Source organism: Stenella coeruleoalba (assembly GCF_951394435.1).
Source record: "Stenella coeruleoalba genome assembly, chromosome: 1".
Classification (NCBI taxonomy): domain Eukaryota; kingdom Metazoa; phylum Chordata; class Mammalia; order Artiodactyla; family Delphinidae; genus Stenella; species Stenella coeruleoalba.
Window position 1 is genome coordinate 187,937,311 of NC_137169.1, and position 18,657 is coordinate 187,955,967.

Below are 18,657 nucleotides of genomic sequence, written 5' to 3' on the forward strand. Positions count from 1 at the left end.
AAAAGTTTAGCTATTATAATAGGTGTAGTGATATCTCATTGAAGTTTTCATTTGTATTTGCCTAATAACTGATGAATTTTTAGCATTTTTTTCTTTTTAGCATCTTTTCATATGCTTATTTACCATCCACAACTTTAAAAATTGGATTGTCTTATTATTGAGTTGAGTTCTTTATATATTCTGGGTATAAGTCCTTTATCAAATACATATCTTACAAATATTTTCTTCCAGTATGTGGGTTATCCACTGATATCCTTAACAGTATCTTTCAAAGAGTAGTTTTTCATTTTAATGAAGGCCATTTTATCATTTTTTTCTTTATGTTCAATGCTTTTTGTGTTTTATTGACGAAACATAAAGTCACTAATGCTTTTTGTGTTTATTGAAGAAACCTAAAGTCTAAACCTAAGATCTTTGTTTACCTCCACAACTTTCTTCATTTTAGGTTTTACATTGAGGTCTATGATTTAATATTTGTACATGGTGTGAAATAAGGTTCAAAAAAATTTTTTTTTGCATTTGGATGTCTAATTGTTCCAGTGCATTTGTTGAAAAGACTATAATTTCATATAAAATAAACAAGGACCTACTGTATAGCACAGAGAACTATACTCAATCTTTTGTATATTGAGTATACAATATAAGGGTAAAAAATCTAAAAAAGTATATATGTATGTATGTGTATATATATACATACATATATAACTGAATCACTTTGCTGTACACCTTGAACTAACACAACATAGTAAATCAACTATACTTCAATAAAAATATTCTTAATGTTAAAAAAAAAAAGACTAACGTTTCTCCACTGAATTACCTTGGCATTTTTGTTCAAGGTAGATCTTTAGGTCTCTTTCTTACTATTCTGTTCCATTCATCTGTATGTCTATGCTAAAACAATTGTCATGTGGTCTTGACTATTGTAGCTCTAAATGTTGAAATCAGGTAATCTGAGTGCTCCAACTTTATTCTTTTCCAAAATTGTTTTGGCTGTTCTAGATTCTTTGGATTTCCACACATATTAGAATCATCTTAAAAAATGTCTAATGAAAAAGCCGCCTAGGATTTTGAATGGGATTACATTGATTCTGTAGGCCAATCTGGGGAGAACTGGCATATTAACATCTTGAGTCTTTCATTCTATGATCATGGTATTTGTCTCCCTTTACTTCTTTCTCTCATCAGAGGTTATTTGGGTATTTTCCAGATATCTGTTACTGGTTTTTACTAGTTTAATTCTGTTATGGTCAGAGAACATAATTCACAAGATTTCAAGTGTTTTATTTATTGAGGTTTTATGGCCTAGAATATTCTGTATCTTGGTGAACGTTCTAGATGCACTTGAAAACAATGTGCATTCTACTGTTGTGTGAATTTCATGCCCATCTCCCAGTGGTAGACTTCTCTTTTTGCTATCCATATAGTATCCTGGGCCCAGGTTTTTCTGTTCCTCCTCCAAGGTCAGAGGTTACTTGCTTATACTCCTTCTCCAGTAGTAATGGTTCTTCGTGGCCTGAAGGCAGAGCATTTCCTATTCCTCCTCCCAGAAGCAGATGGGTTTTGCTTTTATTCCTCCCCCAGAAATAATGGATTTTGCTGGGGTCCTGGGGGGTGATATTTGTTGCTCTTCCCCCAGCAGCTTAAGTCTTTTGCATCCTTCAAAAGAGGGGTCTAGGACAAATGGGCAGGGTTTCATACCTATCCCTAAGCAGGAGCCAATTACCTCCTGCATGCTTGAACCACTGACAGGGACTTTCTGGTCCCCTGCCCTGCCCCAGTGTTTCTTGTGAGCACTGGGGTAGGCCCCTGGGAAAGAACCTGTTGAGTGTATGAAGTCCTCTTATTTGAGACTCTCAGCTCTTCCAAACTGACAACTAGCCCATACTAAGCCTTTCAGAATTTATTAAAATTTTAGTTAATTTTTTTCTTACCTGCTTGTACGTACAGTGGCCACCTGTTTCTCTCATGCTCTAAGATGAAATGATTGGTAGTTTCCACCTCTTGTTGGAGGGCTTATCACTCTTTGGGATTTAGTTTACTTTGCTTTGCAACCTCAGCTGTCTGATATGCTCAAGAAAAACTGTAATTGTATAGATTACCCAGATTTTTCTCCTGGGTAAGTTAGGAGTGACATTCTCTTGAGGCTTTATACATGCTTTTCCAGGTAGAACTCTACTTCTACCAAAGGTGATTTTGTTATTCTCTTTAAAGTCAGTATTATTTCTGTCATTGCAATTACTAAAATTTGTAATTATTTTTACTTTGTCTCCTCCATTAGACTTTAACTCCATGAAGACATATAATACAGTCATCCCTCAGTATCCACAGAGGATTGACTCCAGTCCCCTCCCCCCACCAAAATCTGAGGATACTCAAGTCCCTTATATAAGATGATGTATTTGCATATAACCTACACACATCCTCCCATATACTTTAAATCATCTCTAAATTACTTACAATACCTAATAAAACGTAAAGGCTATGCAGATAGGTGTAAATACAATGTAAATGCTATGTAAATAGCTGCCGGGTACACCGCAAATTCAAGTTTTGCTTTTTGGAAATTTTTTTCTTTTTTTTTTTTTTTTGCCACGCCGCGGGACATGCAGGATCTTAGTTCCCCTACCAGGGATTGAACCTGTGCCCCTTGTATTGGGAGCACGGAGTCTTAACCACTGGACCACCAGGGAAGCCCCATGGAATTTTTTTTTCAATATTTCAATCCATGATTGGTTGAATCCGCAGATGCAGAAACTGAGGATACTGAGGGCCAACTGAATCATCTCTTCATTACTGTAACCCCTGTACCTAGCACCATATTGGACAGTACTTAAAACTAAATGGAATGATACATACCACAAGTATTTATATTTTCAAAAACAGAAAGCATTAACCTATCATAGAGAAAACAATGGCTAATTAAAACATCCACAGAAGTACTGGGTTGGCCAAAAAGTTCATTTGGGTTTTTCCACAAGATGTTACGGAAAAACCCAAATGAACTTTTTGGCCAACCCACACTAGGGGACAGAGAGAGAGGAAGAACAAGAGCCCAGTAGCTAAACTGGAGGATTATATTCTGGACTATCTGTTAGATTTTCATTTATAATCTGTCTGGAGAATCTGGCTATAATGTTGACCAAGTTCAAAACATAAAGCACAAACAAGAAAGGTATACCAAACCATTTTTTAATTAAGCTTCAAGAAAAACGAAATTAAATGAAATAGCAAAACACAGATGGGTAATTATTTATTGTTTATTCTCCTCTTACAAAAAGACACTTGGAACAAATAAATATAAAATGGTATATGTCTTGTTTAGCAATGGGCAAATATAAGTTTTCTTGGCATTCTCCACAGGAATAAACTAATGAAGCTTTCAAAAGTACACTCATCCTATCCACCTCCCACCTTCTTCTATAAAACAGTCAATTCTACAATTTTTAACAACGGATTCTCAAAATAAGTAATTTAAGACTGACTCAGGGACTAAGACATCTGAATCAAGTTAAAAGTATATGTGTAATATGATGCTGCCCAGAAACCTCTAATTCAACTAATAAATATTATTACAGTTTTTCATTTTTTAATAATTTGTATGACTAAAGAGTCTGTTCTGTTCAAATCTGCATGGCAAATAAAATAAACAGAAAGCAGAGTACAATATATACACTTTTCTGTCCTAAGGGAAAACATTAAGTACCGGTATACTTAACATACAGTGAACATGCCATGTATTTTCTCAAAGCCAACAAAATCCTGATTTCCTATCCCTTGAAGGTGATGTAGCAGAGAGCAAACAAATACCCAAATCATTTGTGACCAAATTTAGCTAATAAAATTAGCTAAAAAAACAATATACACAGCAACACACCAGAGTCTGAGTAATGATGAATATCCAACTGTATTTGTTTCACTAAAATTTATCTTCAGGCTAATACCTGAAGAGTTTTGCTAATACTTACAATTAAATATTCTTCTTTAATGATTTATGTATCAAGTGGAAATATGTACAATAGCTGTTTCAAACAAGAAAAAAAGGGGGTAATTCTTTTCCCCTGCCCTTTAAATAAAATATTTTTTTAATCCATTTAAAGTAATTTCTTACTTGGTGCTTTATAACCACTTGCTACTTTATGGAGACCATTTTAAAAGGCAGAAAAGAATATAAAATGTTTAAAGGGTCACCATCAAAATAACCAAATGGATTTCAAATTTACTTTTGTAAACTTTCTGTACTACCTAGATCTTGTACTAATTAATTACACTTTATTGGATCCCCTGTAATGTTAAAAACATGAATCTTTTTTTTTTTTGGCCATGCTGCACGGCTTGCTGGATCTTAGGTCCTTGACCAGGGATTGAACCCAGGCCCTTGGCAGTGAAAGTGTGGAGTCCTAACCATTGGACTGCCAGGGAATTCCCAAAAACATGAATCTAAAAAAGGAAAAACTGGCTTTTAGATTTTAAAATAAGCCCCTTCCTCCTCCACAGCTACCCTTCAAATATTTTAAGCAGAAAATTAATCTGGTTGCTTCAGAGGCTGATGTAATTTCTGCTTAAAACAATCCATATTAACACTTCAAACCTTTTAGGACCAATATCAAATTCAATATCCAAAAGATTTATTCACTCTGAGGGTGCGTGGAAGCTGGAAGTAAAAAACGTCAGTACAAATAGAACCACACATAAGAAAAAGCACCTAAAGATGGAGGAGAGACAGCTCTGACACCCTGTCAGTGGCAAACCATGATTGTGTGTTTCCATGGACACAACACCTTAAGTTCTCCAAAAACCTAGTTTATTTGTTTCTATGTCTGAAACTTTCTTTAAACTTCAAAAGCCAATTAAAATTTAGGAGGGTAATTTTTTTTTTAATTTCTGGGTACAGATCATTTAAGATCAATTTCCTAGGAGGGAAGTCATGACTCTCCAGAAGTGTGAATAAACATCAAAAAACCCAAGGTAAAGAGCCACTACATCAACGTGAACAATTAGGAATCATATGAAAGTCACAAGGTGTTACGATTCACTGATTTAAAGTAACTTCCTCGTGGTAGAAGATAGTGTTTCATGATAGATACAGGTTATGGCCACTGCTTCTGAGAGATACACACATCACCCCCTACTGGTGAGACCCCACTTTGTGACAATTTAGAAATCTGAATTTAACTCCAGAAGATATAAATTTCTGGAATATGAATTTGAAGACAGAGAGTACAACAGCAGTTGAGTGGAAACTGCCTGCGACACTCTTTTATTTATTTATTTTTCCTTTAAGGCTACAGAAAATCTGCACATAGACAAGGCAATTAATTCTCATAATAAAAATACCCCCTCCAAATAGCCCCAAGGTCTCCAGTCGGATTCCACGGTCAGTATATGTTGTAATAAATTCTATTCCACAGGTGTACATTCTTTTGAGTCTGCAGGGTTAGGATCAATTCTTTCTGGAAATATTAGCTTCTCACAAACTGCCTCCTTTATCGGCAAATACTGTGATATTTCATTAGGTTCCGTGAAGAGGGAAGGTGAAACATGCTAGGAAATACATAAATCATATTAGCATATATTAAATTACTGCACTGATAGTTTTGAAAATGCTTTCGTTCAAGCATTCCTAAAGCATGCCAATTTTAAAATGAGATGCCATATATATATAGAGAGAGAGAGAGAGAGAGAGAGAGAGAGCGAGAGCATCATCAGGTGTTCCTAATAATATCAGGTATCTCTTGTTACTGACTCAGCTCTGTTACTAGATGGTTTCCTCAAAGATCACAGGAATATATCATTTATAATGCTCCCATAAATGTTCTAAGAATTTAATACATCTTAATCTAATCCCTTTTTCCTGTTATTTTTGTACCTTGAAAGCACTAGCCTTCAGTTAGATGCCAATATGTGGTCTACAAGAGACCCTATGTAACTTTTCTAACCTATGTATATTCTATATATAGACAGAAATAAACACTAAGAGTGAATAAAAAAATCAAGTTAGCAGGAAGGTATCAATTTTTAAACAACCCATTATCAAATGCTATAGACTTGTAGAAACCCTTTACAAGTCCCAGGGGAGCAAAAAAAAAAGCAGGGGAGATTATGCCCCCAAAAGTAAGTCATGGAAAGAACATCCTATTGCAGCTCCACCACCAACTAGCTGTGCGACTTGGAGTCACACCTCTGGGTCTCAGTTTTTCCAAAATAAAATGTGGAAATTGGATTGGATGATGGTTAAGGTACCTAACAACTCTAACTGTAATTGAGATAAGTTCCAGAAAAAATACACTCCAATAGGATTTCTCCTATAGAGCCCTATTAGGTAAATGAATGGATTTAGGGATGTAGATTTGGTGGATGGGTGGGGCATGGGGGAATACCATACTTAAAATAAAACATTAAAATTTAACTTCTAAAAACTGATATTTAAATACTGTACCATTAAATTAGCAATTTTGCTCTCTCGTGATGTATATTCTCGTAACATGTAGGTCTTGTCAGCCTATGTTTAAAAATCAAAAAAATTGCAATAAATTTATTTATATTGATTAACAAAATTCTTTCTATTAAACAGAACTGCCCACATTTTAGAACAGGTTGTGAAAGTACCATTAAGTCTGATAAGAACATCTAATTCTACAGTGAGATAACTAATTCAAGAATTATGAATTATTAATTCTAATCTCTGTAAATCACATTAATATCTGATACGTATATGTAAACAGATTTAATAATTATCATGTAAGAAAAACACAAGCAAAGGTTTTACTTTGAAAGAAAATGTGTATGTTTGTAAATGAGATATGCAAGAGATTTTAATATTACTTCAAGTTTGGAACTACATCTTTTCCTTAAGCTATATTACCATCTACCTATATAACCGTGGCTACTTTTTATGTTCCTCCCCAAAAAAGTTTAAACAAATTTTATTCTTTCCCATTTCTAATAAATTCTTATCAAATTGTTTATTTACAGCCACTTTTTTGGTACTTCAATTTTCCCATTTAAGACTTTTTAAAGTGAGGTTTTAGAAAGCAATTTATTACAATTTGTTTTTTGGTAAAACATTATTTAATAAAAGAAAAATCACAAGATTATGCTCCCTTAAAGTTTCAATCTTTTATATCAACAAAACAGATTAATGCTCATTGTTAAAAAAAATCAAACACTATAAACGTATAGAGTATAAATCATCAGCAATCACAATCTCTACAGATAACACTATCCTTAACATTTAGAAATCTCTACATAAAATCTTATATAGATTCATACTTGCATCTTAAAAGTCAACATTAATATGCGCATCTTTCCAAATCAGTTAAACAACTTTCTGCCATTCATTTTAATGGTTGCATATTTTTCCACTATATGGACTGTAAAAAATTAATAAACAGAAACCTCAATTAAATAGATTTGGGAGACTAGCATGGGGAGCTCTCATACCCAGCAACCATAGCAGAGCCCAACAGAAAAAAGAAAGACTCCTCTTATTTCCTGGCAAGGACTCAACCAATGGAAAGTCATGGATTCTCTGTTTACTGTAGCACTCCCATTTTCCTTTTCCTCTCTATAAAAGCATTCTCCTTCCCTTGCCGTGTGGGGACTTGCACATGGCTCACCATGGTTACAGACCTGAATTGCAATTTTCTGCTGATCCCGAATAATTCCAACTCTGCTGGAGAAATATCTGGCAGTCTATTTGTTGTAGGCCAACAGGATATAAATGGCCATTTAACCAATGCTCATTCAATGGGCATTATAGCGCCTTCCTTCTTTCCTTTTAGCTATTATAAACAATAGCATTGCCATGAATATTTTATATATACAACTCTATACAGCTGCCTGATTAATATTTGTGGGTTACTGTATGTAAGAATCTTTTGAGGATAAATTCTGAAAAAAAAATCAATATTGTTGAGTTAAAGTATAAGCATTTCTAAAAATTTAGATTTCATTTTTTCTGAGGGAGTAAAGTATAGCTTATTTTTAGTACTTTACTATCACTTTTAAAAAGAAAAAGATCCATCACAGTGACCATGTTATTTCAAAAGAAAAAGAAAGTGCAGGATTTAGGAAAATACCAATCCAATCACATCTTACTGGGCTTAAATTCCAGTTCTGCCACCTATTAACTGTATAACTTGGGCAAGTTACTTAATCTCTCTTTGCCTTAGTTGCCTCAGCTGTAAAACAGAGATAATAATAGCATCTATTTCATAGGGTTGTTAGGAGAGTTAACTATTACTACGATTACCCTGACTGATACTGCCGGTTTCTTCTTTCATTCGTCATTCTATGTGATCACAAATATGACGTTAAAAATTCATTCAAAAAGGATAGGCTGCTATAAAGCTACAAGAAGAATTTTCATGACTCAATTTAAGCCTCCCCCCTAGTTTCTTCACTTATTTTTTTAAAAACTTCGTATGTTAACAGTTCCTTGAAATGGAGCACAGAGCTTTCAAATATTAAAACAACTATCAAAATAATTGTATAATACAAATTTCTGGAGGCCATGAGATTGGTATTTCTAATATCAGGACATTACATAAACAACACATACTACAAAAAAAGTAAGAGTTAAGGGACAGTTTTCTTAAAGAGATTAAGTTTAAGAGGTTTTTAAAAAGCATCAGACTCCCCTCTACCAGGGAGTGTCTTTTGGAAAACATGTTCAACTCGTAGAACTTTTGGAAAAGAAGATTTAATGTTTCGATAACTGTGCAGTCAACAGTGAATATGACACACCCGATCTTAAAGGTTAGACAAATAGCCTATAATATAAAGCACTACTGAATTTCAAACTGTCAGACTGACAACGTAACAACATGAACAAGCTCAACGTCAATTAGTACTTTCATTAAATGAGAACAGATACCTCATGGTAAAGTCTTGTGTCATTCATCCTAATAAGCACCCCATCAATTCTCAAGAAAAACCGCAACAGCAAGAAAAAGCTAGAAGGCATCACTCTCTGGAAAAGAAAAACGTAAAAAGTGTTTTATGAAAATTAAATATTTTATTACTTTGCTGAAAGAAAAAACATTTTTAAGGCATTGGAGGAAGGCTCAATTAGCCCTATATAAAACTCTCTGAACTAGAGGTTCTTTGCCCTAGCGCCAACCAAGGCTCAAAACCTTGTTTATACTACGTAACATACTGGTTTCAGTTTCCTACAATAGAAAAATATTTTTTCTAGGTCAAAAGATAATGAGGTTAAAAAGATTTAAAACTCACCTAAATAATGTGAAAAAAATAATTGTACTTATAGTAAATGTCAATACCAGTAATATCAAAATGAAAGAACAACCTAGTTCTTTTATTAACTTTACATAAAGACAAGAGGGCTTTAATGGTATGCCCTAATTCAGTGCAACCAATTAAGTACTATTTCATACTGCCAAAGTCTGGTTTATGAGATCATTATAACACGTTCTTAACATCTTTGATCTGTGTCACATCCATGTATTTCTATTTTCCAAGTATTACCACTGAAGAAAGTCAGAGTTAGTGGAGAGTGGGTCCTGGTGGCAGGGAGGGAGGGGATGGATGAGGTGTGGGGTCTTTAGATCTTTCAAAAGAATATCCCTCATGGGAGTGCTGTCAGAAACATGGCTACCCGTCTCTCTCCTTCAATCTACAGCCCGCAAAACATCCACAACTCAACAAAAGTATACCTCTGCCCAACTCAACAGGACACTGGAGAATTCCACACATCTGTATATCTAAAGGTGGGTGGACTGGAACACATGGAGGAGGCGGAACCAAGGGAACAGTGAAGTCGGTGCCTGCAATCCCAGCCCTATGACCGAGACGGATGAGCCCACAGCTTCAGAAAACCCAGTAGCAGCAGGAGAACCAGCACACAAGACTTTGGTCTCCCAACTGTGGGAGCACCCGTGGCCACAGGTAACTGGGAAGCAGTGGCAGTGGGGCCTGGGACCCTGTCCCTCCCACAGCCCTGGCCCCCCATCCACAGTAGCAGAACCCTTATGACACTCAACATGGTGGAGGAGCCTGCACAACCCTGCTCCCCTCCAATTATCCTCCTCTTCCCACAGAGCCTGTGTCTCAGGGGATCCCAGACACAAGGGAAGAGCCTACCATCCTCATGACATAGCAGCTCCGGCAGAAGCAAAGCAGCAACTACCCCAGAGGCACAAGAAGTGACAAAGAAGGCATGGAGCCACACCTCTTACAAAGACAGTGGGGGCTGGAAAGTGACAATTCTCAAAAACAACCAGAGGTAGCACAGATAAGATAAACCAAAAACTTGTGTTACAGCACCACCTACCAAAAAACAAAAGAAAGCACTCTCACTTCTAACCTGTCATTTAACTTCAAATGCACAAGCAGAGGAACATTTCATTAAGCACCATGAAGAACCACAGTAATACTATACGACAAAAAGAAAATGACAAATCTCCAGAAACCAAACTTAAAAGTCACAGAATATTTCAATCTAACTGATAGAGAATTCAAAGTAGCTCTCATGAAGAAACTGAACGAGATACAAGAAAACTCAGACAGGCAGTTTAATGAGCTCAGAAATAAAATTAATGAGCAGAAGGAATACTTTACCAAGAAGACTGAAACTCTAAAAGACCAAACAGAAATTCTGGAGCTGAAGAACTCAATAAACAACATGAAGAATGCATTAGAAGACACTGGAAATAGAGCACAGCATACGGAAGAGAGTATTAGTGAGCTCAATGGTAGAAATCTAGAGATGATACAAGTAGAAAAGGAAAGAGAAATAAGATATTTTAAAAATGAGAAAATTCTACAAGAGCTCTGTGATTCTTTTAGGAACTGGATAATGGGTATCTTAAAAGAAGAAGAGACAGAGAAGGGAGCAGAGAGATTATTTAAAGAAAGAACAGCAGAGAACTTCCCAAACCTGGAGAAGTAACTGGACATACAAGTCCATAAAGCTCAGAGAACACCTAACCACCTCAATGCAAAAGACCTTCTCCAAGACATAATATTAAAACTGTTGAAAGTCAATGACAAAGACAGAATTTTAAAGACAGCCATGGAAAAAAGGATAGTAACTACAAAGGATCTCCCATTAGGCTATCAGCAGATCTCTCAGCAGAAACCCTACATGCCAATAGGGAGTGGAATGACATTCTCAAAATATTGAAAGACAAAAATTGTCACCCAAGAATACTCTATCCAGCAAAGTTGTCATTCAGATATAAAGGAGAAATACTTTCCCAGACAAACAAATGATGAGGAAGTTCATCAACACTAGATGAACCTGCCTTATAAGAGATGTTAAAAGGAGCTCTTTTCCTAGAAACAAAACAGCAAAAATACACAAAACTTTGAGCAAGGTGATAAATAGACAGAACCAGAGAATTGCAACTGTTTATCAGAATAGGTTGTAAAGAAAGCAGAAAAATAACTATCGCTATCTCAGTTTGGTAACAAACTCACAACATGAAAAAGGATAATTTGAGACAACAAAAACATTAAAAGGGAAGAGGAAAAGGACAGAATTTATACAGGTAAAAGAAGGTGAGATGCTATCGGCAGGAAAAGGACTATTTTCTCTAGGAGAGGTTTAATAAAAACCTCAGGGTAACCACAAAACATAAACATAGAGCAGAGATACAGAACAGAAAGAAGAGGAATTTGAGAAAGGTTTAATAGAGAATCACCAACACAAAATGGCAAACAGAAACACAGGGAAAAACAATAGAAATATAGAGCAACCAGAACACAAAAGATAAAGTGGCAGGACTAAATCCTCATCTATCAATAATCACACTAAATGTAAATGGATTGAATTCACCAATTGAATGACAGAGAGTGGCTAGATGGGTTAAAAAACAAGACCCAACTATATGCTGCCTCCAGGAGACACCACTTAGCTCTAAAGAGATATACAGGCTAAAAGTAAAGGAATGGAAGATAGTCGATGCAAACAGAGCCAAAAGAAAGCAGAGGTATCCATGCTCATATCAGACAAAATAGACTTCAAGCCAAAAAGGTCAACAGGAGACAAAAATGGACAGTATCTAACCATAAAGTGGACAATTCATCAAGAAGATATAACGGTGATTAACATGTATGTACCTAACAGATAAGTACCAAAATATATGAAACAATTAACAGACCTAAAGGGAGAAATTGGCAGCAACACTAATAATAGCAGGGGACTTTAACACCCCTACTATTAGCGGCCTTAAATAAAACATTAGACTAGATGGATTTGATAGAATTGTACAGAACACTCCATCCAAATGCAGCAGAATACACATTCTTCTCAAGTACACATGGAATTTTCTCAAGGATAGAACATACGTTGGGACACAAAACAAGTCTCAATAAATTTAAGAAGACAAATCAAGCATCTTTTCCAACCACAACAGAATGAAACTACAAATCAACTATAAGAATAAAACTGGAAAAATCACAAATATGTACAGACTGAACAACATACTACTGAAATATTGCTATTAGATCAATGAAGAAATCAAAGGAGAAATCAAAAATTACCTGAAGACAAATAAAAATGAAAATACAACATACCAAGATCTACAGGATACAGCAAAAGTAGTACTAAGAGGGAAATTTATAGCAATACAGACCTACCTCAAGAAACAAGAAAAATCTCAGCAATCTAACCTTACACCTAAAGGAGCTAGAAAAAGAAAAACAAATAAAGCCCAGAGTTAGTAGAAGGAAGGAAGTAATAGAGACAAGATTGGGCACATTCAGGGTGGTATGGCTGTAGACGGAAGGAAGTAATAAAGAGCAGAGCAGAAATAAATGAAATAAAAACTAAAAAGATAATAGAAAAGATCAATGAAACTAGGAGCTGGTTCTTTGAAAAGACAAACAAAATTGACAAACTGTTAGCTAGACTCACTAAGAAAAAGAAAGAGAAGGCCCTGATGAATCAAATCAGGAACGAAAGAGGAGAAATAACAATGGACACCACAAAAATACAAAGGATTATAACAGAATATTATGAACAGCTATACACTAACAAATAGGACACCTAAAAGAAATAGACAAATTTTTAGAATCATACAAACTTCCAAGACTGAATCGTGAAGAAATAGAAAATGTGAATAGACCAGTCACTAGTACAGAGATGGAAGCTCCCAAAAAACAAAATGTCCAGGACGAGACAACTTCACAGCTAAATTCTATCAAATATTCAAAGAAGGGGCTTCCCTGGGGCGCAGTGGTTGAGAGTCCACCTGCCAATGCAGGGGACACGGGTTCGTGCCCTGGTCCAGGAAGATCCCACATGCCACGGAGCGGCTAGGCCCGTGAGCCACGGCTGCTGAGCCTGCGCGTCCGGAGCCTGTGCTCCGCAACAGGAGAGGCCACAACAGTGAGAGGCCTGCGTACCGCAAAAAAAAAAAAAAAAAAAAAAAATTCAAAGAAGATTTAATATCTATCCTTCTCAAACTATTCCAAAAAACTGAAAAGAAGGGAACACTTCCTAACTCATTTTTCAAGGTCAACATCATGCTGATACCAAAACCAGACAAAGACACTACAAAGAAAGAAAATTACAGGCCAATAACTCTGATAAACATAAATGAAAAAATCCTCATCAAAATATTAGCAAAATGAAATCAACAATACAGCAAAAGGATCATACACCATGATCAAGTGGGATTTATTCCAGGGATGCAAGGATGGTTCAATATATGCAAATCAATAAATGTGATACACCATATTAACAGAATGAAGGAAAAAACCATATGATCATCTCAATAGATGCAGAAAAAGTATTTGACAAGATTCAACACCCATTTATGGTTAAAAAAAAAAAAACTCTCAAAAAAGTGGATAGCAAAGGGACGTACCTCAACATAAGAAAAGCCATATATGACAAACCCACAGTTAACATCATACTCAATGGTGAAAAATTGAAAGCTATCCCTCTAAGATCAGGAAAAAACAAGGATACCCACTCTCACCATTCTTATTCAACATAGTACTGGAAGTCCTAGCCAGAGCAATTAGGCAAGAAAAATAAATAAAAGGCATCCAAATTGGAAAGACAAAAAGTAAAATTGTCACTATCTGCAGTTGACATGATTTTATATACAGAAAACTCTAAAGACTACATACACACACACACACACAAAAACTATTAGAAATAATAAATGAACACAGCAAAGTTGCTGTGTTCAATATACAAAAATCTGTTGCATTTCTATGTGCTAATAATGAGCTGGCAGAGAAATTAAGAAAACAATCCCATTTACAATCACAACAAAAAGAATAAAATACAACTTGTCAAAATTTCCTTATTACAGGGCTTCCCTGGTGGCTCAGTGGTTGAGAGTCCGCCTGCCGATGCAGGGGACACGGGTTCATGCCCCAGTCCGGGAAGATCCCACATGCCGCAGAGCAGCTAGGCCCGTGAGCCATGGCCGCTGTGCCTGTGCGTCCGGAGCCTGTGCTCCACAATGGGAGAGGCCACAACAGTGAGAGGCCCGCATACCGCAAAAAAAAAAAAAGTCTTTATTACATAAAGCAATCTACAGATTCAATGCAAGCCCTATCAAAAGCCCAAGGACATTTTTCATAGAAATAGAACAAAAAATTCTAAAATTTATATGGATCCACAAAAGACCCTGAATAGCCAAAGCAATCCTGAGAAAAAAGAACAAAGCTGGAGGTATCATGCTCCCTCTTTTCAAACTATATTTCAAAGCTATAATAATCAAAACAGCATGGTATTGGCAGAAAAACAGATATATGAATCAATGGAACAGAACTGAGAGCCCAGAAATAAACTTACACATATATGAATCAATGGAACAGAACTGAGAGCCCAAAAATAAACCTACACATATATGGACAATATATGACTAAGGAGCAAAAAATAAACAATGGAGAAAGGACAGTCTTGCCAATAAATGGTTCTGGGAAAACTGGACAGTCACATACAAAAAAAAAAAAAAGAAAAGAAAAGAAACTACAGTACTATCTCACACCATCACAAAAATTAACTCAAAATGGATTAAAGACTTGAATGTAAAACCTGAAACCATTAAATTCCTAGAAGAAAACATACACAGTATGCTCTTTGACATTGGTCTTAGTAATATCTTTCTAGATATGTCTCCTCAGGCAAGGGAAACAAAAGTAAAAATAAACAAATGGGATTACATCAAACTAAAAAGCTTCTGTACAGCAAAGGAAACCATCAATAAAACAAAGACATCGAATGGAAGAAGATATTTGTAAATAATATATCTGATAAAGGGTATAATATTCAAAATATATAAAGACCTCGTAAAACTCAACAACCAAAAAACCAGACAACCCAGTTAAAAGATGGGCAGAGGAGATGAACAGACATTTTTCCAAGAAGACATACAGATGGCCAATAGGCACATAAAAAGATGTTCAACATCACTAATTATTACAGAAAAGCAAATCAAAACCACAATACAATGAGAAATCACCTCACACCTGTCAGAATAGGTATTATAAAAAAGATAAATAACTGTTGGCAAGGATATGGAGAAAAGGGAAGAGTCGTACACTATTGATGGGAATTTAAATTGGTGCAGTAACTATGCAAGACAGTATGGAGATTCCTCAAAAAATTAAGAATAGAACTACCATATTAACCAGCTATCCCACGTCTGGGTATCATCTAAAGAATATGAAAACACTACTCTGAAAAGATATCTGCACCCTCGTGTTCACTGTAGCATTATTTACAATAGCCAAGATATGGAAACAACTTAAATGCCCATTAACAGATGAATGGATAAAGAAGATGTGGTATATATATAGAATGGAATACTACTCAGCCATAAAAATAGATGAAAGCTTGCCATCTGCAATAACATGATGCACACTGAGGGTATTATGCTACATAAAATAAGTCAGATGGAGAAAGACAAATACAGCATGATTTCACTCATATGTGTAATATAAAAAATAAACAAACAAAAACAAAGTAAGTGAATAAACCAAACAAACAAAAACAAACACATAGATACAGATAACAGAGTAGTGGTTACCAGAGGGGAAGGGGTTGGGGGGAGGGCAAAATGGGTAAAGGGGAATCAACTGTATGGTGACGAATGAAAAATAAATTTTTGGTGATAAGCATGTTGTAAAGTATGCAGAAGTAGAAATACAATGTTGTCCACATAAAGCTTATATAATGTTATAAATCATTGTTACATCAATAAAAAAATTAAATTTTTTTAAAGACTGACATAAATTGGTGTGTGACAAGTACATATTAATTCATTACTGAATTCTGTCTAATCATCAGGGAAATGCAAATCAAAACCACAGTGAGATACCACCTCACACCTGTCAGAATGACTATCATCAAAAAGAACACAAATAACAAATGTTGCCAAGAATGAGGAGAAAAGGGAGCCCTCGTACACTGTTGCTGGGAATGTAAATTGGTGTAGCCACTGTGGAAAACTGTATGGAGGTTTCTCAAAAAACTAAAAATAGAACTACCATATGACCCAGCAATTCCACTCCTGGGTTTATACCCAAAAAAAACCAAAAACACTAATTTGAAAAAATACATGCACTCCAGGGAATTCCCTGGTGGTCCAGTGGTTAAGACTTTGCCTTCCGATGCAGGGGGTGCAGGTTTGATCCCTGGTCGGGGAGCTAAGATCCCACATGCCTCGTGACCAAAAAAACAAAACACAAAACAGAAGCAATATTGTAATAAAGTCAATAAAGACTTTAAATATAGTCCACACCAAAAAAATCTTTATAAAAAAAGAAAAAGAAAAAATACATGCGCTCCAATGTTCATAGCAGCATTGTTTACAATTGCCAAGATATGGAAGCAACCGAAGTTTCCATCAACAGATGACTGCATAAAGAAGATATGGTAATATATATACAATGGAGTACTACTCAGCCATAAAAAAGAATGAAATTTTGCCATTTGCAGCAACAAGGATGGACTTGGAGTGCATTATGGTATGCACTCCATACCATTATGGTATGGTGAAATAAATCAGACAGAAAAAGACAACTGCCATATGATATCACTTACATGTGGAATTTAAAAAATACAACAAACTAGTGAATGTAACAAAAAGGAAGCTGACTCACAGATGTAGAGAACAAACCAGTGGTTACCAGTGGGGAGAAGGGATGGTGGGGGGAACACAGGGGTAGAGTATTAAGAGGTACAAACTATTAGGTATAAAGTAAGCTACAAGGATATACTGTACAACATGGGGAATATAGCCAATATTTTATAATAACTATAAATGGAGTATAACCTTTAAAAATTGTGAATCACTATATTGTATACCTGTAACATATAATATTGTACATCAACTATACTTCAATAAATTTTTTTTAAATAAAAGAGAATTGTGTCTACTTTTGAACATATTTGAAAGTTTTATAATGAAGGATTAGTAAAAAAAAAAAAGAATACATTTGACCATTTACTAAATAAATACTATTGTCTACTAAGTGTCAAGTTCTTATTATAGTAGGTCTTGGATTTATACAAATGAAATACAATCTCAATTCTCAAGAAGTTTATCAAAGAGGGAAACAGTCAGACAGACAAAATGATGTGGTAGCTGCTATAACAGAGGTACACACAAGGTTCAATAAGCACTCAAAGAAATAAGTAGCTAAGCCTGCTGAAGAAAATCAGAGAAGGCAATCTTTGAGCTGACCATGAAAAGAAAAGCTGGGGTGGGAAGAAGAATTCTAGAAAGAGGAAATAGTACGTACCAAAAAAAGAAAAAAAGTACTGGGGCATGAAATAGTAAGATACATTCAGGGAACTGCTTGTAATTCCAGATAAGCACAGGGCAATGTTAATGAAGAAAGAAGAAATAACAAGGATAACCCAGTAACCAAAGTAGCTTTACTGCCCGGAGAGTCACCAGCCACAGGCCAACCTCTCCTGCCCTAGGACCTTTCAATACCCTGTTCCCTGACTTGGAGCTGTTCTCCTGGCTAACGCTTACTTGTCCTTCAGATCTCAGAATAAATGTCACTTCTACGAGGAGGCCTTTCCTACTGTTTCATAATCACAGAGATTTCTTGTTATTCTCTCTCATAGTTCTCCATCACAAATGAATGAACATACCTGTAACCGTATTCATTTATGTGTTTACTTGCTTAAGCCCTCTCTCCTCCACTTGGCTGTAGGCTCCACAACAGTGGGAATACCTGCTTTGTTCATCATTGTGTCCCTATTGCCTAAAAAAGTTGCTAGCACACAGCAGGTGCTCATTAACTATTGGCTGAATGAAATAGAGGCTAGAAGCTCTTTGATGGAGAAAAGGCTCTGAGTCAAACTGTATTCTGCAGGTTAACAACAACAGACTTAAAAGCAAGACTTACGGTAATGAAGAGCTAGAGGAAGAACCTGACTTATGATAACTTAGTATCACAACAAATTGAGAAGCACATCATTAGCACTGACAGAGTGCTGTTTGTAATTATTGGAAAGACTTATTTGCAACATTTCTTCAGATTTCAAAATTAATTATTAACAGTCATACTGGACATAACACGTGAAGCAAGTTGAAGTATCGTTTCAGCATGGCACAATGGGGAGACTAAGAATAAGGGACCAAGTTCTAGTCCCAATTCTACAATTCAGCTGTATATTTTAAGGCAGTAGTTCTCTCCAAGGAGACGTTTGGA

General features: G+C 35.7%; 1 protein-coding gene across 2 annotated transcripts in view; it reads right to left on the minus strand.

The window, feature by feature from the left end:
- Positions 1–3,242: 3,242 nt before the first annotated feature.
- TIPRL (TOR signaling pathway regulator) overlaps positions 3,243–18,657 on the minus strand; it is a 36,050-nt gene continuing 20,635 nt past the window's right edge. For both annotated transcript variants that reach the window (XM_079923145.1, XM_079923144.1), the window contains 3 exons: positions 8,879–8,974; positions 6,440–6,502; positions 3,243–5,544 (listed from right to left, as the gene is read on the minus strand). In XM_079923145.1, coding sequence (XP_079779271.1) covers positions 5,401–5,544; positions 6,440–6,502; positions 8,879–8,974 — 303 coding nt within the window. In that variant the 3' untranslated portion in view covers positions 3,243–5,400. The remainder of the gene's footprint in view (positions 5,545–6,439; positions 6,503–8,878; positions 8,975–18,657) is intronic.